This window comes from Mus caroli, chromosome 2 (genome assembly GCF_900094665.2).
Source record: "Mus caroli chromosome 2, CAROLI_EIJ_v1.1, whole genome shotgun sequence".
Taxonomy (NCBI): Eukaryota; Metazoa; Chordata; class Mammalia; order Rodentia; family Muridae; genus Mus; species Mus caroli.
This window is the reverse complement of record NC_034571.1, coordinates 9652355-9678190: the sequence shown is the minus strand read 5'-3', so window position 1 is coordinate 9678190 and position 25836 is coordinate 9652355. Positions and strand designations below refer to the sequence as shown.

At 39.7% G+C, this 25836-nt stretch overlaps 1 protein-coding gene and 1 pseudogene across 2 annotated transcripts in view; one reads left to right on the top strand and one right to left on the bottom strand.

Moving 5' to 3' along the window:
• Pter (phosphotriesterase related) overlaps positions 1-25836 on the bottom strand; it is a 61840-nt gene that overhangs the window by 16507 nt on the left and 19497 nt on the right. For both annotated transcript variants that reach the window (XM_021156499.1, XM_029470377.1), the window contains exons 2-3: positions 8215-8672; positions 6312-6577 (exon numbers count right to left, since the gene is read on the bottom strand). In XM_021156499.1, the coding sequence (XP_021012158.1) occupies positions 6312-6577; positions 8215-8646 (698 nt within the window). In that variant the 5' untranslated portion in view covers positions 8647-8672. The remainder of the gene's footprint in view (positions 1-6311; positions 6578-8214; positions 8673-25836) is intronic.
• LOC115030561 lies at positions 7222-7301 on the top strand (annotated as a pseudogene).

Below are 25836 nucleotides of genomic sequence, written 5' to 3'. Positions count from 1 at the left end.
GGGAAGTGGGGGGCGCTATGGGGGACTTTTGGGATAGTATTGGAAATGTAATTGAGGAAAATATGTAATAAAAATATAAAAAAAAAAAAAAGAAGTTGAGATGCCTTTCAGTTTGTGAGAGGCTTAACTGGACTTCATTCTTCTTTTCTTCTTCTGTGTGCCTTTTTAGTAGGCACACCTTAAATGGAAATCCACTATAAATAATAATAAAAAGATACTTGCATGGCACTTTAAGAATTAAAATAGTTGTTTTGTCTGGGGAAATGGCTCAATGGGGAAGAGCTCTTGTTGTGCAATCAAGAAAGGTTGAGTTCAAATCCTGAGGACCCATGTAAAAGGCTAGGTGTGGCAGCACACCTATCTCTGTGTATGGTGCTGTGGGGGCTGCAGACAAGAGTGCTGACTGCCATCTTAGTGCCATGTTGAGTGATAGACCCTGTCTCAAGGAGTACAGGCCTCCATGCTCACCTGGGCATTTGCACATACACAAATAATTTTTCTTAACCCCTTTGACATAGGAACAAACCGATGTGGAGGCATAACTAATTTACTGAAAGTCACTAAGCAAGCACATGAAACATGAGACCAGGATCCCAACCTCATCTCCTCTCCCCAGGGTCCAATCTATGTTGCATGAATGAAAGACTCTGGAGCCAATGCTATCACATAATTTTAACTTAAAATATATTCAAGTTTTGTATCAGTATGGGCTCCATTAAAATGTTTATTTCATGCAAAATGTATTACTGCAGTCCACATACACGTAAAAGCAGCAAAGATGTCATGTTAAAAGGTATCTAGTTTACCATGTATGTGATTCACACACACATACATTACACAGTGATATCCCACGTTACACAATGAAAACAGATGTGTCAGCAAGCATTAGTCATTATAGGAAATTGTTATTAGTAAATATTTTCTGCTAAAAATTTTCACTTGCTCATCCTTTGTTGTCTGCATCAATTTTTGACTCTGGCTAGATCCAAGCCAAATTGAAGGATTGTTTTCCCTGTATGTGAGCTGCCTATGGCACATGCTACACTTTGCACACTCATTTTTCCTGATGCGTTTTGTACAACATGTCTGCAAAGCATGTACATGCATCCTCCTCATTATAAGTGGTTAAGAAATGAAGCTGCAGCCAGGCGGTGGTGGCACACGCCTTTAATCCCAGCACTTGGGAGGCAGAGGCAGGCAGATTTCTGAGCTTGAGGTCAGCCTGGTCTACAGAGTGAGTTCTAGGACAGCCAGGGCTACAAAGAGAAACCCTGTCTTGAAAAAACAAAAAAAAAAACAAAAACCAAAAAACAAAAAGAAAGCCCAAAAAAAAGAAATGAAGCTGCATTTATAGGATTCTAAATGCCACAGACGATGGTGGGTGCACAGCCCTCCAATTATTCTTTTAAGAATGTTTCTGTACTATTTAGCAATACAAAGATGTTTTGTTCAATTCCCATTTGCTAGACATTTACTTGGAACTGTTTCTGAATGACTTCAAATTAATTCATTAGAACTTATGGGAATTAAATGGGTATGGCTCCCTGGATCCTGCAGAAGTATTTTTTTTTTGTGCTTTTCAAAGAAAATCTTCAGGTTAAAAGTCATCATAATTATAATTAAATAATCACTTTGAAAGGATTTCAGCCCAGTGTTTGATATATACATATGGTAATTAGTCACTCAAATATTTGTTGAATGAATGAAGTGATATTTCACTCTTTTCATTTAATTAACAGCATGGAAGGGGAAAAAGTGTCGGACTTGTATCCTTCCAAGAGTTCAGCCAATTTGGCATGTGTGATCAAAGGCAAAGAGAACAAAATATTTTTGGCCCATTCCTGAGTTTTTCCTTCTGGTCTTTCAGATACGCTTGGGTCAAATTCCTTTACCTTCCCCAGGGAGCAGTTTTCAAAGAGATTGACTCACTCTCTTGCTACCCTCAATTATCATGCCCCTAATCAGACCCTGGATGTCCATCAAAATTCTCTGGCTTGTTAAGTAGATATCTACAAAGATAGAAGATTTAGGCATAGCACCTGCCTGTTGCCCTCCAGGAAGTTTAGAATTTGAATTGAATAGTTGCTAAATATTTGTCATTTGGGCCATGGTTTGCTTGTTTGTTTGTTTTGTTTTAATTTTTTTCCACTGAGCTTGTTGCATCTACTCTAATATGGCATTCATGGTAAGCCCTGTTTGAAAATAAATGACAAAAAGAATAGCTGGGAGTGGGGAGGGCCATTCTTTAAAGCACTCACAACCTATAACAGACCCACCCAAAGGTGGTGCTGCCATCTAGAAATGCAGGTAGAGTTTTAGAAGGTGAAAAAATTATTATAAAGGTTAAATGGTGCAAAGCCATTCCCATAAAAAGCCCAAACAAGAACACAGGGGCTGCTGTTGTTGTCTAATATATTTTGACTTAGGTTGGCTATCACTGTCAAGACAGTCCCCACTGGTGTCCCAAAGGGTCAAATTCACTGCAGTCAACCTGTTTTTCAACAGACTCATGTGCCTTAAAGGAAGCAGATGGATAGGGGAGGCTTGGAACATAACAGACTTATAAAGTTGTTGCCTGTTTAATGACCTTAGGCTTGTAACCAGTGGTCACCTGATAACAAAGTGGTTTGGAGGTCTTTATGGAGATGGTCATCCATTAACTCTTTATTTATTTTATTTTATTATTTTATTTATTTTTATTTTTTCTTTTATTGGATGTTTTCTTCATTTACATTTCAAATGTTATCCCCTCTCCAGGTCTCCCCTTCAGAAACCCCCTATCCCATCCCTCCTGCCTCTATGAGGGTGGACCCCATCCATCCACCCATTCTTGCCTTCCTGCCCTGACATTCCCCTACACTGGGGCATCAAACCCCCACAGGATCAAGGGCTGGTCCTCCCTCTGATGTCTGACAAGGCCATCCTCTGCCATATATGTGGCCAGAGCCATGGTACTTCCATGTGTACTCTTTGGTTGATGGTCCAGTCCCCAGGGTCTCCATTAACTCTTCTTTCAGCATCTCAACTGCCTCCTTCTGATAATTGTGTAACAGGTTCTTATTGTGGGTGTGTGCATTTGTGTGTGTGTGTGTGTGTGCGTGCATGTACATCCTATCTATCTCTCTGATTTCCTGCCTGTCTAGATAAATCCTATGCAGATTCATAAACCTTCCAAAATATTTGACTTCTTCAATAGGATTGTGAACACACTAAAATATTTTTATGTTTGTGTTCTTCTAAATTAAATATACATTTGAAGGGAAAAAAAATCAAAGTAATTTTACAGGTAGTCAAAGCTGAAGATTACCCCACTCACTTCAGATCCCTTGTGTTATGAAGGGAGTCAAAGGCACAGCGGCCACCCAAAGCCACCACGTCCCAACCTTAACAGAGCACAGCTTCTGAATCTCCTGCCTTTGCCTAGAAATATGGGGGAGAAATGACATGGTGTTATGCTTGAGCATTTGATTTGGGGATGGGGTAGGGGTTAGAGGCGTGTTTTAGGGAATCTTTTTCTTTTTAAATGCCTATTACATTGTGTCCAGGCTCTTTTATGAGTTGTCCTCATTACAAAGAGCTGAAGCCCCTGCTCTTTCCTCACAGATCATATTGTATGCACTGTCCAGCTGAGCTCAGACAGCCTGTGGAAAGCTGACCTAGTCAGACTTCAGCCTGGTGACTCGTCTGCTCTGAACAGTCACTTCAAATAGTTCCCACTTCCTACATCTGCCTCCTGATCTTTTCTTGTTACTTTATTTGGTTTGTTTTCAAAAGCCATTTCCCTGGTTGCTTCCCCATGAAAATATATATATATGTGTGTGTGTGCATATATATATATATAGTCACACACTGGAATCCCAAATAATCCATACAATCTCTACCATGGGTGCAGAGTGGGTGACTGTCTAGGGATTGCCTCAGGATGTGCCAGAGTGCTAGGGTCTTGTGTGGTATCAGGCCAACAATTCCATTCAATTCTGGGCTATCTAAGAGGGAAATACTGAACTTGTAGTCAATGGATATCAGGTAATATATCCCTATCATTTAAATAAAAGTATACACATGTATGTATATATATAAAATGTGTATGTAAGTCTAGTGAAAACATATGTGCATACCACTAGGAAATAAATAATAGTACTTTTTATATTGTTTAATTTTTCATAAGCCAGGAAATATTATTGTGGTAACACAGGTTTATTTCACAATTTACAATGAAAACTTATTTTCTATTTGTGCCAAGCATAATTTTCTAACTTAATGTCTAACTGTGAAAAAGTAGGGATAGTTAGAGTCTGCTTTAAGGAGCATCTTGGTCCAGTTTCAAGCAGTGTGGCAGACTAAATGTTCACAGAAAACCTTTCCAACAGAGAATAAAACTGAAGGGAAAAAAGTCTCTGTTTTTAAATGCTTGGTAGCGACTACTGGTAAAGTTAAGACTCTTTCAGAGGCAGAAGCAATAGTGAGGTGAGAATGAGCAGCAAGGGAGTCAAGCAAGCATTATGGGAAGGGCTTGGAGAGCCAAGGATCTTGGGAACAAATAAGCAGGGAGATGGGCTTGGAGATACACAGGAAGCTGCCCCATCACTGACAACAGCATCTCTCCCTGTCCAGGAACAGGGAGAAATCTTGAGGCAAAGAGTTCTCTAGACTATATACTTCTCTGTCGAAGCTGATGTAGAGGAAAGATGAGAGACAAGTCTTGAGACTCTATAACCACAACTTTTATCCAGAAAGTGCCAGGGTGGTAATTCCTAGTGTCTGTCATTTTGACAGTCTCTCTCACCAAAACGGTAATCACAAAAAGCTACTTGTGTTTCCATTCATTTGAAATATTTTGTGTTCAGATTCATGGAGAGGGAGAGTAGAATGTTCTCCACTACAATCTGGAGGAGAAAGTCTCCTAAACTGGATGCTTCAAATATTTAAGGTAATAAATGTTATGTTATGTGTATTTGTAAGACAAACAAATCATCACCATCATCACCATCACCATCATCACCATCACCATCAGCAGCAGCAGCAGCAGCAGCAGCAGCAGCAGCAGCAGCAGCAGCAGCAGCAGCAAACCCCAGCAAAAGCATAAAAAAAGGGCCAAGAACGGATGTGCATGGCTGCAGTCTAAGGCTTGGAAGGCTGAAGTGGGAAGGTCTGGAGTTCTTAAGTCAGCTGAGCTACACTGTAAGAGTGCTTCAAAACCAAGTTTGTCTATGTAATATAGTTAACCTAAAGGTTTAGGATTAGCATTGGCAACATTGTTACATGTTAGTGTACTAGCAGTAGCTAAGCATCAGTTTACATAGTCAAGCCTCTAATATGACAGTTGCATGGCACACTAGAAAATCACGTCTGAATTTTAACCCTAGGAAGCTCTGAAAGTGACTTTAATGAGAAAAGGGGTTTTATAGATATCACTAAGAATATTTACCCAGTCTCATTCTGCTACATGAGTGGGTCCTAGATTCAATAGCAAATGTCCTTAGAGATGAAAGAAAAGACAGCCATACACCCAAGGCTGTGGGAAGCAGAAGTAGAAACTAGCCATGCAGCCATAGGTTGAGGGACACCAAGGCTGCCAGACAATGGAGTGAGTAAAGTGAGCATTCTTCCTGCAGCTCTGAAGTCTCGATGACATTTGATTTCAGACTCCTGCCTTCAGAACCATGAGAGAATAAATTTCCACTGTTTTTTGGGTTGCTTGGTGTGCTGCAGTTGTAGCAGCCATGAACACTATTGTGCCGTAATGGAAATACAATATTTACCACTATAGTAATAATTTCGGTTTCTGAAACCAAAAGCAGGCAGCAGTAACATAAACGCTTACATTTTTGTTTTCCTTTTAGGGTGAAACCATTTGTCCTTCTCTGTATTAATATTTCTAGATGCATTTATGCCCCAATTGTTGGCCAATACTGAACTAGCAGGAGTGACATGCTCATGACATCATAAGACAAAAAAATTGAAGCAGACAGTATTACCTGGATGATCAAGTACCAAAGAGTTATGGATGATCAAGAAAGTGCCTTTAAAAAATGTCTCAGATTGGATGTGACACACAAAAGGAATAGACTACAGCACTGATTTTCATTTATGCTCATTACAAGGATTCATAGACACTGTCTTCTAGGGAACTGTGGGTACAATTCAGTAGTAGTGTGTGATAATTGTATGTGGGGAAAATCATCTTCCAGGTAGCCACTGCAGATACCTACCAGATTAGTACTTCATTACTCTCACCACCAGTGATTTCCCACTTGACAATCCCCCAGTTGTACACTGGTCTACTCTAATTTGTACGGTGACCCGCTTACCTGTCAAGGTGGGACATGACTGTTTTGGAGATGTCTGCTCCTGCTTCTTGCAGTATACGGATGATCTGGAATGGTGCACCTGGATTCCGTCCAGGATGGATGATGACAGGACAGCCAAGCTGAGCCTGGGCATGAGCTGTAGCCTCAAGTACCTTTCTCTCGCTGTCAGTCAAAGGCCAGGAGCAGCCAATTTCTCCAATAACTCCACATTTGATGCTGGTGCCATCAGCTCCATGGAGAATTTCATTAATAAGGACATCTGTAAGCTAAGGAAGAATGAGAACAAGTTTATTTAATAGATTGTGAACTATTTCCAAATAAATTCATACTATACAAATTTTGGATGTGTTTAGAGCTGGGGAGGAGGAGCAGGAAGGATGAAGCCTCACAATTATGAAGATCCTGGTTCTATCCCTAGACTTCCCAGAAGAAAGCTCGGTGTGGTGGTGTGAGCTGTCAATCACAGCACTGGGGAGACAGAGATAGTTGTATCCCAAGGGCTCACTGGACAGCTGGTATAGCATTTTGCTGATTAGCTCCAGGCCAGTGAGAGACCCCGTCTCAAAGGAGATGAACAGTTTTCCTAAAGATGATACCTAAGGTTGTCCTCCAGCTTCCACATGCATGTCCCCTGCCATGCACATGCACATATATTAACACTACACACAGACACACTCACTCACACACACACACACACACACACACATACACACACATGTATGCATGTATGCACACACATCCACACTTAGACACACAAAAACCAACACTGACTTAGTGAGTACTGGATAATGAACATAGAATTTTTTTCTAATTTGCAAATTCAACAAGTTATTACAAGATTTATGATCTTATAGCTTGAAGATGCAGTACAGATAAAGAGAAAGACTGTGTGTTAAGAATGAAAAAAAGGAAGACTATACTTCAGGGATCATTTCTATAGTTTGTTACTAGAGAAGTTTTTCTTACTGTGCAGAATGAAATAAAGGGGGTTTCTTTATTTTAATCTGGGAACAGCACCTATAGATGCCACTGAATCTGTCAACTGAATCAAATACTTCTTTAATTCTATCCTACATTCCGCTTAGAAAACTCATAACACAATATTTACATTACTTGCTTCAAAGCATGGTTTGACAAGTATATTACCCTTCTCATTAGCTCAGTCTCCAACTAATATAAATGTATATATTTAAAAGCATATTGGGATATAACACAGATGAAAATATTTTAAAAGTCTTTCTAAATACTAACAGATATTTTACCAAGAGTTTACCTGACATTTTATGCCTGTGAAACAAGTTATGGGAGATAATATAGGAATACATACTATATGTAACTGCATGTAAACTGACACACATGTTTAATAAGAGAGCACACACATGTGCAACAGAGCCCTGAAACTTCTTTCTTTGGGTCCTTGCAAACTTTGTTCCTTTCTGCCCATTCTTACTTAATATTACAAATAAGAGAACAGACCTACTCCCATCCCTCCTGGCTCGTAATAAGAGAAGAAGATGTGTTGGCAAATGTACCAAGTCTCTGCCTGCCAAGTCTCACCCTACTGTGAATTTTCATTGCTGGTTATTATGAAAACCTGAGGGGAAAGCTGAAGCAGCTGATGGTGGGAAAACGAGGTTTACAAAGAGACTGAAGCAGAACCACTGAGCTCTGATAGGATTCATACAGACTGAGCATTAACACATTGGAATTGTTAATGACGAGTGTGTCCAGAGCTCCTTCCTCAACACTGGGAAGATACAGAGTCCGAATACTCTGGGGTCCAGTTACCAGATGTCTTGGAGAGCTAGCTATTTTTTTTCACGTATCCAACTACTTCTGAACCAATCGCATTTAGGGTGTCCTAAATGTATATACAAACAGCATTCTAAGTAGTGCTTTTTACCTGCTCCACTGACATGGCTCTGGTTGCTGCAGAGTGAGTTGCATCAACATAAAACCCAGCTCCAGCTATGATGTGGACTCCAGTCTGCTCTGCCAGCCACTTCAGTGTATGCACGTCCCTGCTGAGTCCAGTTGTCGTGTTCTCCACCAGGGCTCCTCCGCCCTTAGCCTTGAAATACAACAGTTCTTCTCTTATGGCTCCTACCTCCTGATTCAACTGAAGGTTCTCTCGATGGGAATAGGGATTTTTCTGAATCCAAAATAAATTTTTCATCATGATAGGTTCTTTGGAGGTGGCTTCGTGGCATGGAGGAGGTGGGCAGTAAAAATTGTCAAAGGTCATTGTCAGATGCTCATGGGTCAGGGTGCGTCCCAGTTGGCTGGGTTCTACAAGACCCAAAACTGTTTGTACTTTCCCACTTAAGGAAGACATTCCTGATAGTGTCTCAGGGATTTTCTCTAAAGAGGAAAAGGAAATATGGAATTAGAAAATTTAACACAAGCATGTAGTCTGTCAGTGGAGAGTGGGGGCTGTGGATATGCCAGTCGAAAGAATCAATGAAACTAGAGATATGACCTCATTTGTCATCTGCCCCAAGTGGGATGCATGAATAAAATGTCCCCAGTCCTTTCCATCAGGTCTCCTCTGACAGATCAGCTCTAACCTTATTTATTGGAAATATTTCTTCAGTTCAGTTCACATTCATATTTCATTTTTTTGGTCTCAGTTTTAGCTATGCTTTTGTGGATACTTGAACAAAAATCATATAAATTCCTCCTCTCTTTGTTACCAATAACTTCTATTAAAATCAGCCATGCATTAATACCATTTCCCCCTTCTTATCCAAATGAAATATACTGAGGCTTCTACTCATGGTACTACCCATTTGCTACTGAAGTAAATGAACTTCTGCTGACCGCCTGCTATATGCCTGAAGCATAACACAGGACCTCTAACCTGCCTCACTTCATAGGGGATGGCCACAAAATAATTGAGGAAAGAAGAAATGCATAACTAGGTTTATTAATGTCAAAAATAAGAACAAGCAAGCCCTTTCACTTTCAAGGGGGTTTATTGCATAGTGCAAACTGAAAGTGACCTTTCAATACATAAAAGAAAAACTTCACTGTTACAATGAAAGTGACTATGTTATCTGTGATGGTTAAAAGCTGAATGTCAACACGATGCAACCTAAAGGGAAACTCAGTGAGGAAGTGTCTTCACTGAGTTTGGGTATTTCTATAGGGAATTATCTTTATTACATTAATGGGCATGGGATGACCCAGACCATTATGGATGGCAACACCCATTCCCTAGGTAGGGGATCCAGAACTTTATGAGTGGAGAAATTGAGCTGAGCAGAAGCAAGCAAGCAAGCAAGCAGATGTTAATGAGCTTGCTTCTGTTTGCTTTTGACTGGGTATGCTGTGACCAGCTGTCTCTGCCTGTCTCTGTGACTCCTCTACAGTGATGGACTGTCATCTGGAACTGGAGTTAAAATGAACCTCTCCCCCTCTAAGCTGCTTTGTGTCGGGGTATTTTATCACAGCAACAGAAACAAGCCTAGAATGCTGCTGAAACAGGAATCAGCTGCCATCTCTAGAAGGAGCAAAAACCTCTTTATTGCTCACTTTATTGCTCATTATAATTATTTATTTATAATTTCCTTTCAGACACAAAGAGTAAGTATCTGCCCAGGTTTTTCTCTCAGTGACAGCAAGAATTCCTATTCCAGCATTCCCATGTTCAATGTGTACCCCTTATACAACAGACTAAATGGAAAAGGTAACAGTGGACTTGGTGAATAGACACACTGTAGCTGACGCCACCAGAGCACTGCCGGAAATGAAGCTCCACCCAGAGGACCAGGCAGACATGATCATGAGACTGGAAGAACAGAGTAGCTTTGAAAGCTTTCAAAGTGTTCCTACAACAGACATTCTAAAATTAGTTCCCCCATATCTCTGGAAGCCTTCTCTGTATGTGGGGAGGGGGGTAGTGCATCATTTTGAGCCTGTGCATGTGGAGATCAGAGGTCAACCTCGGGTATCAGTCCTCTGAAGCCATTCACCATGTTCTTTTGAGACAGAGTCTCCCCCTGGACTAGAGCTCACAGAGAAGGCAAGCTGCAGGATTCTACCTATGACTAATCCTGATTATAGGATTCCTAGTGTCTACTAACATACCTTTTCAGTCCCTAGGACCCACATACAATGTATTTGGGTTGTAGGGACAGAATTCAGGTCCTCATGTCTATAAGGAAAAGACTTTAACAACTGAAGCATCTTCTAGTCCCTTTCTATGATTAGCTGAGCATCTCGTTTCTCATAAATAAATTAGAGAATGTGCATCACTTAGGAATCAAAACAAGTAGGAATTAAGGCAAATGCAAGCGAATACTACACATAAAAATATTGTCAAAAGTGGAACATAGTCTATAGTCAACAGAGAGCAGAATTATTTTGCACTTTGACTACATCACTTCTTTCTACAAAAGAAAGGTTGTGGATCTGGTTCTGTTTTCTGGTTCTGTGGAAAAGGTTCTGTTTTCCCTGTAATAGGTCAGGGAAAAAGGAAAAGGTTTACAAATTATAGGTCAATCTTTGTCCAGCCACTTCAACGACATTGAACTTAGCTGTCTGGGATAGTTTACTGACAGTCATAAGTGCCTCATTCATATTTTTCACAGAGAACACGAGAGTTGTGAACAATGTGACTACTGAGCTTTGTTTGACAGTGTTCTTGTGCAAGCTATGCTCTGAACATTAGGCTGGACACATGGAAGCCAGGAGGAACAAAATGGGATCTGCTCAGAATTACCATACAATTGCCAGTCCCTGCCCAGGCAGTATATTTTTTACTGATGACCTCACTGTTCAGAAAAGACGAAGTGCATTGGAGGTTCCGAGCTTTATTCTTTTCTACTCAAAATAATCAGTATGTGATTACTCCTTTGGTAGAGGAGATCTCAGTACCATTAATAATAGATTCAACCCTCTTGGTGGGTTAATTTTCTGTTTTCTCCCTTCAGCATTACAGATGTGTTCTGGAAAGCCACAGATGGGGGCAGAAATTAGGATGAATTGATAAAACACGACCAAGTCTGCCACAAAAGTAACAAAGTACACACTTAATTGATGTGTATTTGAAAGAGCAACATGGTATGTTTCATCCTTACAAGCTGTGAGCCTTTGTAAAAAAAAATGTTTTTAAGAAATGTCATCCCTCCTGGGACACTCCTCTAATGCTCTCAGACACAGTTGGCTGGCTCTTCTGTGATCACATACGATGTAACACACGCTTAGAGCATAAGAAAAGATTAAGGAACAAAAAGCAGCCAGCACCCTTTTAAGGGAGAATGTATCTTTGAATGGAGCAAGACAAAGGTCTGGAAATTTTTGGTTTCAGTGTGGCTAGGGAGCCTTTTTTTCCTGTGTTCCATCTGGAATTCACTTTCCCTACACAGGAAGAGGGTTTTCATGCTCCTTCATCATAAGGATGCACACCTGTAGAACCAGCAATGACAATGGATGAGAATGCCACTGCCCATCTGTGCAGAGGGGAATGACCACTGACACAAAAGGAGGCTTCCAGCATTTTCCAGAGCTTCCCACAGAAGGTTCAGTATTGAACCTGTATTAGACAAGGATAGCAGGAACTATCAACACATTTGACAAAAGTTTTGTCGCACATCAACTGTGAAATCAGTGTTATGTGTGAAAGGATAGTCTGCAATTATTACAACAGCCCAGCCAGAACCCAGAGCCTATGGTAGTTAATCTTCAACTTGGAGATCTAGAATCATGGAAGGGTCAAGCTTTTGGGCATGTATCTGAAGGATTGCCTAGATTAGGTAAACTCAAGTGAGAATTCCAGGTCCAAATGTGGCAGGTCAAGGATGAACTAGCTGAACAGCACCACCCAGCTTTCTCTGCTTCTCTACAGTGGGTGCAGTATGACCCATTCAGGCACTTCTGCCTTGATGAATGGTATCACTGTAACCCAAATTAATCCTTATTCCTCAGATTGCTTCTCTCATGTTCTTTGCCATAGCAACAGGACAAGTAGCAGACACATAACACTTCTAATCTTTTGAAAAGTTTGTTTTTGTTTTATGAGACCAGTTCTAATAGCCTATACTAAGTTGAACTCATGGTGATATTCCTGCCTCAGACTCTCAAGTTTCAGAAATACAGGTATGTCTTCTAGCTCTTCTAGTCTTGTTGGACCTAGAATCAAAAGAGAACATTGAATAAAAAATAAAAACAAGAAGAGAATTAGAAAAGGGGACAACACTGTTGTACTATGCAGCTAAAAACTGAAAAATAAAAGGGATTTGATTACTTACAAACATATGCATATATTGTCTTTTATAATATTTATAAATAATTTGCTTGGTGAGTGAAGATCTGGTGAGGAGGAAGTTTCCGTTTACCTTTGGTTTCCATTTAGGTTTTGAGAGTTATTTTGGTCTGACTACTATGATTAAGAGTATTCTGTCTACTCAAGTTGAATATCCTCTCCAGTTACTCTGATGGTTAATTTATCAACTTAATTGGACTTTGAAGCACCTAGAATATTGGTAAATCACACACCTGGGTGTGTCTTTTAGGAACTTTCCAGACATAATTAGATCATAATGGCTGTGGCTCAGTAAACAGATTAAGCCCAAAGGGATTCATAAATAGTGGCATTGGGAGAGTTGATGGGGTGGGGCCAACATGGAAGAAGCAGGTTACTGGCTTCATGTTCTTAGAGGCCATAGCTTACCCTGGCCCCTTCCTGCAACTCTTTATGTCTGCTTCCTGGCCACAATAAGATGAATAGCACATTTTCTCAGCTGTGGAGTTCAGCATTACCTTGGTAATTGGTAGTGCTGTGGACGATGTGGTTTGAACTCTCTGAAACAATGTGATGTGTTGAAACAAATGATTCCCCTTCCTTGTGGCTTCTGTCTTGTTTTGCCACATTGATGAGAAAGTAATGGGCACAGTTGCCTTCTCATAGATTTCAGAGGAGAGAGGATATCTAGAAGTCAGGATGCCCTGTATGTGCAAGTGGGAGCTCTTAAAGCACATCCTATGCATGTTGTAGGCAATCATACTTTGCCCTGGACCTGACACCAGTGTGCTAGTCTTAGAGCTGACTGAAGCTGTTAGTACTTCAACTTAGATATAATGGCCAAATTGGCAAACTGACTTTTTTTTACTGACATGATTTAAAATTCCTCACCCCAACTTCCTCACAACAGTGAAAGGTCTGTTGCCTTTTATCAAACCCTCTGCTGAATTTCACTCACTTTCCTCTGTGAATAAACCTTTACTGATGAGGAGAAGAGATGGAGCTGAGGCCATGTCCCTGCAGAGACCTGTAGGGTGTTTCTATAATGTAGGGGGAAAAAATTCAGATGGTGGATTGGTCTGAAATGACACCAGTTGAGATGGCAAAAATGCAGAAGAGCATATGGGACTTTCAAACTGGACTCACTGGTACTAAAAAATACCCTGCAAATAAATGGCCCAAATATATCAACATTTCTATTTTTTATGTGTTACATCACAGTTCAGCAGTATACTCTATAAACACCACACTTAAAGATGACATTTGAGTTGCAATAAAAATATTTTAACAACTATACAATATTTTTTAAAGCTTGTTTGAATACTTCCATCATGTACAGGTTCAAAAGATGACACCTCTTCTCTCAAACAGCATGGGTCTGACTGCTGAACAATGGCAACCACAGGAGTCCATCTTGCAAACAACATTGGTCTTTTCTCTATTCCATGTACTGATGCTCGAGTAAGGAAAGCTTTAGTAGGGCATGGTGACTCAAGCCTGCCATCTCAGCTACTCAAGAGGCTGAGGCAAGAGGGTCTTAAGTTCAAGTCCTGTCTGGGCTGTAGTGTGAGTTCAAGGCCAGCTTAGTTAGTGAGACTTTGTCTCAAACTAACAATCAAAAAGAGCTAGAGAGCTAAGTCAGTGGTTGATAGAGCTCGAGGATGAACTAGCTGAACAGCACCACCCAGCTTTCTCTGCTTCTCTACAGTGGGTGCAGTATGACCCATTCAGGCACTTCTGCCTTGATGAATGGTTTCACTGTAACCCAAATTAATCCTTATTCCTCAGATTGCTTCTCTCATGTTCTTTGTCATAGCAACAGGACAAGTAGCAAACACATAACACTTCTAACCTTTTGAATAGTTTGTTTTTGTTTTATGAGACCAGTTCTAATAGCCTATACTAAGTTGAACTCATGGTGATCCCCCTACCTCAGACTTTCAAGACTCTGAAATACAGGTATGAGCTACTATGTCTGCATGAGACCTAGGTATCATGTCCTGTGCTAGAGGTGGGGGAGGAAGTGGGGAGAGAGGAAGAGCTGGAAAGAAATGCTATCAAACATAAGGATATAAATGGAACCCAGCACTCTTCAAAGAGATAAATAAAAGAAAGTAGCCCACAAAACAAATGTAATAGCTTGAGGAAAATAATTTCACTCACAAGCACATCTTTTTATTACCTGTAGACTTAAAAAGTTGACAATGTAGAAATATTATGAAAGGAGGAAACCATATAAGGGTGCATAGCTGAAGATGTTGCTTGGGTCTTAAATAACTCTAAGTCCATCAAAATGGGCCATGGGTCAACCCTCCGTGTCCCTTGTTGCTAGACTGTGGTAACTGTGTTGTTGATTTTTTTTAGTTCACTGTTCAGTGAAAAAACTAAAAATGTACTCTTATGAAGAAAAAAAAAAAAGATGAACAGTGGGGATGACAGGGGAGGATGGAAAAGTAGAGAAAGAGGGGGAAGAAAAGAAAATGGCATCTTAAGTCAAAATGAAGTATGACTTACACCAGTGACATTCTAGAGTCTGGGGAGTGTAACAGTCTGTCAAAACACTGTCTGGCAGACTCATCTTATAACCTTGCCTTTAGAAGAAGGCTCCATTGTGGATGCTGGAAGACGACTTGGGGGAAATGTTTTGATTTCAATACTAACATTAGTCCTGAAAGCAAAACATACATCAGTCACCAGACAGGCCAGGTACATCATTCCTGTTGCAGAGTATGCTTCATACTGGGACTGCAGGCTTTCGTTCAGTAAGTAGAATGCTTGCTTAGCAAGCAGAAGGCCATGATACTCTGGTGTAGTTCCTGTGCACACATGCTTGCACGCACAGGCACACCAAAGAAAGAAGGAAAGAGAGAGAGAGAATGTAAAGAAAAGAAAAAAATCTCTTCATTGAATTTAGTTCTCAGATTGTATCTCAGTCACTAAAAAACTTAAGTGTTTACACTTCATTCCTGGAAAACCACAAATTAATATCTAAAATGTGTAAAATATCTATATTCCTTTCTCTATTTTTATTCTTCTTTCTTTTATTTTATAAACCAGGATCTTAGTAGCCCAGTCTGGCTTAGAAGTCACTATGAAGCCTAGACTGATCTTGGACTCATGGAGGTCTTCCTGTCTCGGTGCCAGGATTAAAGAAATGGGATGCCTCCCCAGCATCTTCACACCACTTTACTTAGAAATCTAGTCTTGAAGGGAACTAATGAAGGTGGAAGATCAGTGGATTTCAGAGTCTGTAGTTTTTGGCTGTTTCACTAAACAATGGTGTTGCTTTGGAAGAATGGCATAAGTACATTGAATCTACTTTCCCAACTGTGAAAGATGAATTCCCAATGCAGCCCAAGCTTCGAAGGGGATGACTTTAAAATATATTTATACACACACACACACACACATACACACACAGATTGTAGCAGGATGGATTTCAGTGCCAGGCCCTTCAACATGTAAGAAAACTCCAGAAGAATGGGTTCTGGTCTCATGTTTCTACTCTGTGTGCTTGAGGAAAATTTAAAAGCTTCTGATGAGTTAGTTTCCTCACTTAAAAACTCATTCTTCTGAACTATGGCCTAAGATTAAAAGGAAAGGGCTAGCAAGAGAATACCCCAAAGCACTATTTAAATTATAAAGCACCATCTAAATGTTTGGAATTAGTATGAACTTTGAATTATTTCCCAAATATTTGCTTAGTATCCACAGCCAAATGGACCTGAACTTATTCTTTTTAAAAACTAACAATAGGGGGTTGAAGTTTATGAATCAAACTAAGGCTCTAATTTGCTTATAAATGAATTCCTGCACTTGAGACCGGGATTGTTGGACGTAGATTGACTATTGCGATTGACATCAGGGCTCATTAGGTTTTTGGAAATGCCCACCAAAGTGATTAGAGCCGCGGGAGGTCCTCATTAGCCACAGGGAAGTGCAAGTAGAAAGGCCTTTAAAATGAATGTGTGTACTACAGTGTTAGTTTCCACAGATGGCCTTCAGTGAGCATGCCTCCTGATAGCACCACGCCTGTGCAGTCCCCAAACACTCTGAATCTGAGCTGGCCTGACAAACTGTGACCTAAACAATACGGGGGAACTTATGGACTGACTGGATGGCAGTCTGATACCAAAATCTTACGAAGCATCTTCCATTGTGTTTTGGGGAACAGGGTTATAGTGTAAGAAGTCTGTTTAAGTTTGCATGTGAAGCAGCGGTCCCGAGAGTTCATGGAAGAAGGAGGCAGTCAGACAGTCTGCCCCTGTGAACTCAGCCCTGTGGAGGTAGCAGACAGTTGCATGACTGCCATAGATGCTTTTTTCCACAAAGATCCCAGTTGACTTCAGGACCAGACTCAGTAGAGTATGCTAAGCCCAGAGAGTTGTGGGAGATTATAAAATGACTATTGCTTGAAGCCTCTGCCTTAAGGTAGTGGGCTGAATCTTGAATCATTTGATCTCCAGACCAAACTTAAATACTAGAGTCCTCATCACCAGTGGTGGTATCCTGATATGGTGAGCTTTGAAGAAGCCATGTGGTCATGAAAGTCAGGCCCTCTGGAAGGAGACTAACTCCTTTATCAAGAGATCACAGGATCTTTGTCTCAGTTACCATGTAAAGGGATAGCAAGATGATAGGCCATTTACGATCCATGAAGAGAATAAAAATCTGCAAGGACTGTGTCTTAGACTCTAGGTTTCTAGAGCTATGAATTCTCATGTGAGACTCCATGCTTATCAGCTAAGACACAAAGTCTGTGTTACTTTGTACTTGAACACTAAATTGATGAAGAGAGGCAGTATGTTTTTCTGCAAGAGATAAACACATGTGGAGAGTAATGTTGAATACAGCATTATTTAAAAAAAAAAAAAACAAACTTTAATCAAGCTGTGCCTGGTGCCATGCACCAAGAATCCTAGCTCTGGGGAGACTGAGGCCAGCCTGGGCTATACAACAAAAGCTTGTCACAGAAAGCAAAACAAATCAATAAAGGGCTTCAAAAAAGATTTCAAATCTGAAGAATAAAAATGCCATCCAAATACATTATAATTAGAAATTTGACCTAGTTATAATAAAGATTAGCTGAGTGTTGGATATGAAAAAGGGTTGGGGTAATTTTTCTGATAAATATATGGGATATTGAGTTCTTAACTTATGCAGCTCATTGATGAAAAAGGTTAGCTTTGTAAAGTTTGCTTGTGTCCTGTCAAATGTTAAATATTGTCACTGACACATTTAAGAAATGGGGGGCCAGAAAGGTATCTCAGCAGTTAAGAACAGTTTTTACATTTGTAGAGAACCTGGGGTCAGTTCTTAACACCCATGTGAGGGCTCATGATCCACTGCCACTTTAGTTCCAGGGGATGTGGTGCCCTCTTCTGACCTCCTTGGGCACCAGGCACACATGTGGTACATATACATTCATGCAGGCAAAACACTCAAACACATAAAATACTTTTTTAAAAACAAGAACAAAAAAGTCCAATATAGAGATCAGGGTAGTGCCAGATAACATTCTGATACACGTATACATTGTATGCTGTTTAAATGAGGTTAACATTTTATCATTTCTGTATGGTGAAGCTATCGAGATTCCTTTCGTCAAGCTTTGTGAGAGATACACTAGACTACTGTTGTCTTAATCACCCTAGTGTGCAGAGGCACACGATAGCTTCTGTCTCCTTTCTCACTGCAGTCCAGCCCCTACTGATCTGTTTTTCTTGTCCCTCTGCTCCCCTTTAGTCTCCCCAGCTCCTGGTGACCACCTTTCTAATCTCAACTTCCATAAGATCACCTGTTTTGTATTCCACATATGCATGAGATCTTGTGGAATTTATCTTGGTTTTGGCTTTAATATGTTTCCACATCTGCTACCATGAAAGACAGGATTTGACTCCTTTCAGTGTTTGGATAGCACTTTGATTCCTCTGTGTTTGGGTATCTGAGTTTCACTATGCCCACATGCATTTCTTCACCCATTAATCACTTGGGTTGTTTCTATTTCTTGTTTATTGCAAACAGTGCTGCAATAAACATGGGGTTGCTGACATGTCCCCATATCTTGATATCACTTCCATTGAATATCTACCCACCCATAAGATGAATGCCAATTTTAGTCTTGGGCTTGTTCTTATGTTTTCCACCACGGTTGACTAATTTCCATGCCCCAACCCCAGCCATAAACCAGAGTCCCCTTTCCTTCCTATCCTTGCCAGTAACTGCTTTGCCTTTTTGATAATAGGTATTCTAACTGGAGAGAGGTAGTATTTTATTGCAATTCATTTACATTTCCCTGATGATCAGAGACATGGAGAAAAAAATTTTCATAAATCTGTTAGCAATCTGCACATCGTGTTTTGAGAAACAACTGTTGACATCTATCACTTTCAATCAGATATTTTAAAAATCTTCAGTTCTTTATACATTCTGGGTACCAACCACCATCGATAGTTTGAAGACACTTTCTCTTACTTCCAGAGCTCTCTCTTCATTATGCTGATCATTTCTTTCGCTATGATAAAAGTTTTTCAGCTTGATGTCATCTCACTTGTGAATTTTTGCTTTTGTTCTGTGCTTTTAGAATGTATCTTTAAAAAAAAACAATGGTTTCCTGTTTCAATGTCCTGAGGAATCACTTCTGTATTTTCCTACAATAAAATCTGGTCTTACAGTTTGACTCCCTTTTTGATTCCTCTATATTTGTGGCTGATTTTCATAGCATCATTCATTGAAGACTGTTCTTTGCCCAGTGCACATTCTCAGCAGCCTTGTTGAAGATCGGCAGGCTGTGGACATGTGGGTTTCCTTCCAGACTCTCTGACCCATTACACAGGTCTGTGTGTCTGCTGTCAGGCAAGCACATGCCACTGTAATTCCGGTAGTTTGTACTGTATTAAGCCTGTAAAGTCTCCTACTTTGTTCTTTTTCCTCAGAGTTGTTTTGGTTATTGGTTTTTTTATTAGAGTTGCCTTCTTTTAGTTCCATGTAGGAAGTCATAGATATTTTGAAAGGGTTTGTACTGACTGGACAGACCATTTTGAGTAGTATAGATGCATAACAGTATTTTCTGAGTTTCAAAAGACATGTTATATTAAAAACAACTTCCAAGGAGGGGCCAATATATTGTAACATCTCCTAAATTAACAGCTATTCAAAGGCACCATTGACAGATAAATAGGGCATTGAATTGGGATTGATGTCACCAGATAAAACCTTAAAACATGATAAGAGCAAAAGGCCATGGAATTTCAGTTTGGTATGAACATTTCTAAAGAATATTCAGAGCAGGGAGAAGACTCGGGGAGTAAGAGGACTTGTTGCCAAGCCTTATGACCTGGGGCTTGTGAGGTAGAACAGAGCAGATTTCTAAAAGCTGTCCGAGGACTTCCACTTGTATGTCCTGATGCATGTACACAAATGGCTGTCGGTGATTTTCACAGATAGAAGTCTTATTTCAGGCTCCAGAGAAAAGCTTTCCATTCCAAATGGTAACTTAGTTCTTAAACATTGGCAAAGCGGGCATTGTAGGATTCCTTCAGAAAAATTCCCCTGGAAGAAAGTTACAACTAATTTGCCATTTCATTGAGGAGTTTATAAAAATCACCACCACCACCATGAAGTGAGACATGGCACAGCCCCTTTTCTGTAGTAATGCCGCAGAAGGGAAGGTTTCCTTAGCAATATCATCCACAGTCTGAAACATGTTACTTTAATGACAGGAATCAGTTTTAAGGAGAAGTTTAGGTGCATGTAAACAGCCATTGACATACAAAGATTTCATTGATGTCATTATCTAGAACAGCACCAAGTTCTTGGGGGCTGGAGAGTTGGCACAATGGTTAAGAGCACTTATGCCTCTTGTATAAGACTAGTGTATGGAAACTCACAACTGCTTGCAACTTCTAGCTGTCTTCTGGCCTCCCTAGGCCTTGCAATGAACATTATACACATATTCAACTACACACAAACACACATTAAATGAATATACATTACAAGAGAACGAACGGTGATATATACTATGGCATTTTATACAACCAGTGAAAGCATATTCAAAGAATATTTTCCCACAGTTCTGTGTGTGTGTGTATGTGTGTGTGTGTGTGCACAAACATGTGGGGGCTCAAGTTTGATGTCAGGAGTCATTCTTCATTACTCTGCTACCTTATTTACTAACACAAGGTCTCTCAATCAAACCCAGAACTCACTGATAAGGCTAGTCTCCCTAGCTAACTCTCTCCATGTCTCTTTTCTGAAGTAAGGGTGGTCTGCCATGCCCACTCAGCATTTACACAGGTTTGGGAACCTGAACTTTGGTCCTCATGCTTGTATAGGCAGCACTTTAACTACTGAGCCATCTCCACAGCCCACATTTTCAAAGAACATTGAATGACTTAGAAAGATGTTCATATTATAATATATTAAAAAGAAAACTAAACTATACTAAGTATGATAAATGGATGCACAGTCAATATATTTGCATGAGAGATTACAACTAGACATATTGAATTATTGTGTTTATTGTAGGCTTGTAGAATACACAAAAATAGTTCATATTTTTCTCATTACAACAATATTTTCCTAGATTTTTTATGATTTATATTTATAAATCAGTAAAAGGAAATAAAACAGAAAAAAGGTCAACACCTATACTAAAATCAAATGTAAAAATCAGTTTGTATCTTCCAAATTGAGCACGAAGATAGAGAAAGGTTAATTATGTCAAGCCATTCTTCCCTATTGTTGGGTATTGTCTCTTACAAAATATTTCAGATTAAATCTCTACCTTTCACCTGGCTGTACGTAAGTCTGACTAAATTCCACTGGTTTCTTTGAGTGGACTGTCCCAGAAGTCACCTTGACATGAAAATCCTGACCACTAATTTGAAAGAGTCAAAGCTTTGACTAATTTTTTTGCCTTTTTATTTTTTGAACAAATAATAAATATTCTTTTTATTGATTATACAAAATAGTTTTAACTTGTGGATGAGAATGAAGATTTTCAACTCAAAGGACCAGCAAATATCTTCAACAAAATTATAGAAGAAAACTTCCCAAATCTAAAGAAAGAGATGCCCATGAACATACAAGAAGCCTACAGAACCCCAAATAGACTGGACCAGAAAAGAAATTCCTCCCAACACATAATAATCAGAACAACAAATGTACTAAATAAAGATAGAATACTAAAAGCAGTAAGGGAAAAAGGTCAAGTAACATATAAAGACAAGCCTATCAGAATTACACCAGATTTTTCACCAGAGACTATGAAAGCCAGAAGAGCCTGGACAGATGTTATACAGACACTAAGAGAACACAAATTCCAGCCCAGGCTACTATACCCAGCCAAACTCTCAATTAACATAGATGGAGAAACCAAAGTATTCCAAGACAAAACCAAATTCTCACATTATCTTTCCACGAATCCAGCCCTTCAAAGGATAATAACAGAAAAAAAAAACAGTACAAGGATGGAAACCACGCCCTAGAAAAAGCAAGAAGATAATCCTTCAACAAACCTAAAAGAAGACAGGCACAAGAACAGAATGCCAACTTTAACAACAAAAATAACGGGAAGCAACAATTACTTTTCCTTAATATCTCTGAATATCAATGGACTCAACTCCCCAATAAAAAGATATAGACTAACAAACTGGCTACACAAACAAGACCCAACATTTTGCTGCCTACAGGAAGCTCATCTCAGGGAAAAAAGACAGACACTACCTCAGAGTAAAAGGCTGGAAAACAATTTTCCAAGCAAATGGTGTGAAGAAACAAGCTGGAGTAGCCATTCTAATATCTAACAAAATCGACTTCCAACCCAAAGTAATTAAAAAAGACAAGGAGGGGCACTTCATACTCATCAAAGGTAAAATCTCCCAAGAGGAACTATCAATTCTGAATATCTATGCTCCAAATACAANGGCAGCCACATTCATTAAAGAAACTTTAGTAAAGCTCAAAGCACACATTGCACCTCACACAATAATAGTGGGAGACTTCAACACACCACTTTCACCAATGGACAGATCATGGAAACAGAAACTAAACAGGGACACAGTGAAACTAACAGAAGTGATGAAACAAATGGACTTAACAGATATCTACAGAACATTTTATCCTAAAACAAAAGGATATACCTTCTTCTCAGCACCTCATGGTACCTTCTCCAAAATTGACCACATAATTGGTCACAAAACAAGCCTCAACATATACAAAAATATTGAAATAGTCCAATGCATCCTATCAGATCACCATGGACTAAGGCTGATCTTCAATAACAAAATAAATAATAGAAAGCCAACATTCACGTGGAAACTGAACAACACTCTTCTCAAAATGTGTCTTTTAAAATAAACTTACTGAGAAAAGGCTTTATTCTCAGGTTCTCTAGCACACTCAGGATCTTGGGATCAGGGGTGAGTAGGACAAACATCTGTTCCAACACCACCGGGAGTAACTGAGGCCAGCAAGATCCAGAGATGAAGGAACCTGAGACCAGTGGCTCAGGTTCCTTCTGGTCTGCACCAGTTTACCTTGAGCACAAACTCAGCAGCCAGTCTCATAGCATTCAGAGGAGGCTCAAATCCCAGGCACTCTAACCTTTACAGTGTACTTCCATTTTATTTCTCTATTGGACTTTGACCTCTGCAGATAAGTCTCTATCTAATCTGCTCTCAACTCTTTTCATTGCTTGGCTCACAGGAGCAATTTTTATCTACATGCGTTTATTATAACCAAGCTGTAGCCTATAAATGACTTACATAAAGAAAATATAATGAAGAAAGGCAATTTTAGTAAAGCAAAACCAAGCAAATTTTAAATAGACATACTTAAGATCAGAAAAGGGTATTTTAAGCTGATTGTGGTGGCTTGTTTTTATAATCCTAACACTTGGGTTGGCGAGGCAAGAGGACTATCTTGAGTTTGAGGCTGGCCTTGGCAACCTGATCTATACCTATAACCAAGACTCTATCTCAAAATCAAATAAGACAAAACAAAACCAAAGCACGAACTAAACAAAAAAAAATCCAATATATATAGTTCACAGATGTTAAAAACTGTTAATAAGAGAATATGCTTTTTTCTAAAAAGAGTATTAAGTATGATTCTGACAATAGAGAATTCTCAGGTAACAGATTCCTTTCTTTGAGAATTTCATGAGTTCTCTAAATCACGTTGAAAGTTAATTAAGGGAATGGAAAATGTTTTCTATCAGTATCTGGGTGACAGATTTTAAAACCATGTTTGTTTCTTCAACTTGCCTGTATCTTCACACTCTGAGTTCTTGGAAGACAGTGAACACAACTTTCTTGCTCATTCTCCTATGCCCCACACAATACTATATAGAGATACATGACTTTTGTACACTTAAAAATAACAGTAAGTGACTTCATCTTGATTTCCAGCTAAAGTTAGTGGAAGCCAACTGTAAGCCACAAAAGCACAAAAACCAAGGAAAGTCTCAGCGGTGGTGTCTGACCAGTGATTATGTTATAAAGAGAAAAATGGGACCTTGACTTTTAGGCTTACATTTGGTGTGTGCATTTAGGTGGGTGCTGGAATGTTTACAGGTTGATGCTGCTGATCTTCCTCTGTGCCCTTCCCCCAGCCTTGAGCAGGCTACACAGACCTTAATTGTTTGCCACAGTTGGTCTTCAGCTAACCTAGCTAACCGAGGTGGAGGTCTTCCACCTTGCAGCACCTGCAATTTCCTACAGGAGCAGATTGCCTGCTGAGCTTCCTTTGCAACATAATCCAGCTGAAACAAAGGATGGGTCTGCGGGTTTTCCCTATATAAAAGCAGAGCTGAAAATTAAACTTTGAGCCTTGATCAGAAAAGTTTGTCTTGGCTTCATCCTTCTCTCGCCCACCTGTCCTTTTTCATTTCCAGCCTCCATTTCAGGTAACCCAGTTCATCCATGGCTGCTGGACAGCTACATTCCTCCATCATTTTCTACCTTAGCCTTTGAGACAGGGTCTCTCAGTGAACCTGAACTTAACTGAATAGACCAGACTGGCTAGCCAGTAAGCCTTGGGGATCTGTCTGTCTCTATCTTCCCAGCCCTGTAATTACAAGTCTGTGTGACCAAGTTCGGCTGCTTTATGTGAATGTTAGGGTTTGAACTTGGGACCTCATGTTTCCACGGCAAGCATTGTACTGACTGAACCATCTCTCAAATGTCCCTAGATTGATGTTTATCAACGTATTGAACCTAGACTACACCACTAGTATCTCTTTGAGCCAGTTTAATTTTGAAAGTTTTCTGTGAATCACAGATTCAACTGCATAGCTGTGTATTAAAAGATACTCCCTACAAAATCTTCCCACATCTTTTAATTTGAAGATGAGATTGAAAAGGCTTGAAATTTGTTACTCTGTTTAGCCGATTTAGAATTTAATAAAGAATCAGTGCCAGCTACATGGTTTTAGGTAGTCAGGCTGAGGCAGTTTGATGCAAAATTAGTAATAATAATAATAATAATAAAAACCAGCATAGTTATAGAGAAAAACATCTAAGAGACACAGCGGGGAGCCTTAAAGACCCTGCCAGCCTTCTTCTAGCCCGGGATCTCTTTATCTGGGAGCTTGTCTGCTTCTTAACTGGACAATTATTAGACAAACATCATGGAATGCGAGAGACTTGAAACTAGACTTGGATCTGTAGATACTAGTGCTGAGCTATAACTGTGATTGATAACTAATAGGCACTCAATAAGCAAAGAGCTGATATTTAGGCTTATATTTACTATCTTTCAGTTCCATTGCAATGGCATGTATTTTAGGCATATGCTCTTTAGTATTATGTTGTCTTTGCAGGCCTATTATCAGCCATTGCTAGTCTTAAGATAGTAGGAGGTCTTGCTATAATTTATAGCAGATACCTTGACTCCTAAGTCCATAGCATCTAAGAAGACAACACGATGAATCCAGGATTTCCAGACACTAAACAATTTTTACCTGAGTAAATTTCAACTTTCAACTCCATGGAACAGATGTTTGCTGAGGATCTCCCACGTCCAATGGATGATATTAGGGAAAATGAAATGAAAGTGATAATGTTACCAAAAGGAAGCCACAGAACCTATGGCACAGTGCTGGTACATGGCAAACAATGACGAAAAGTTAATTGATTGTTTGTATTAATAAGGCATTCATGAAATGCTGCAGTATGCTGACATCAGGAAGGAGGTTCAGGGCAGATTCCCTGTTGGGTGTGCCTGGACAACAATCACAGACATGAGAGGCAGCAAGAAGGCTTCCAGGAGGGGGAGGGG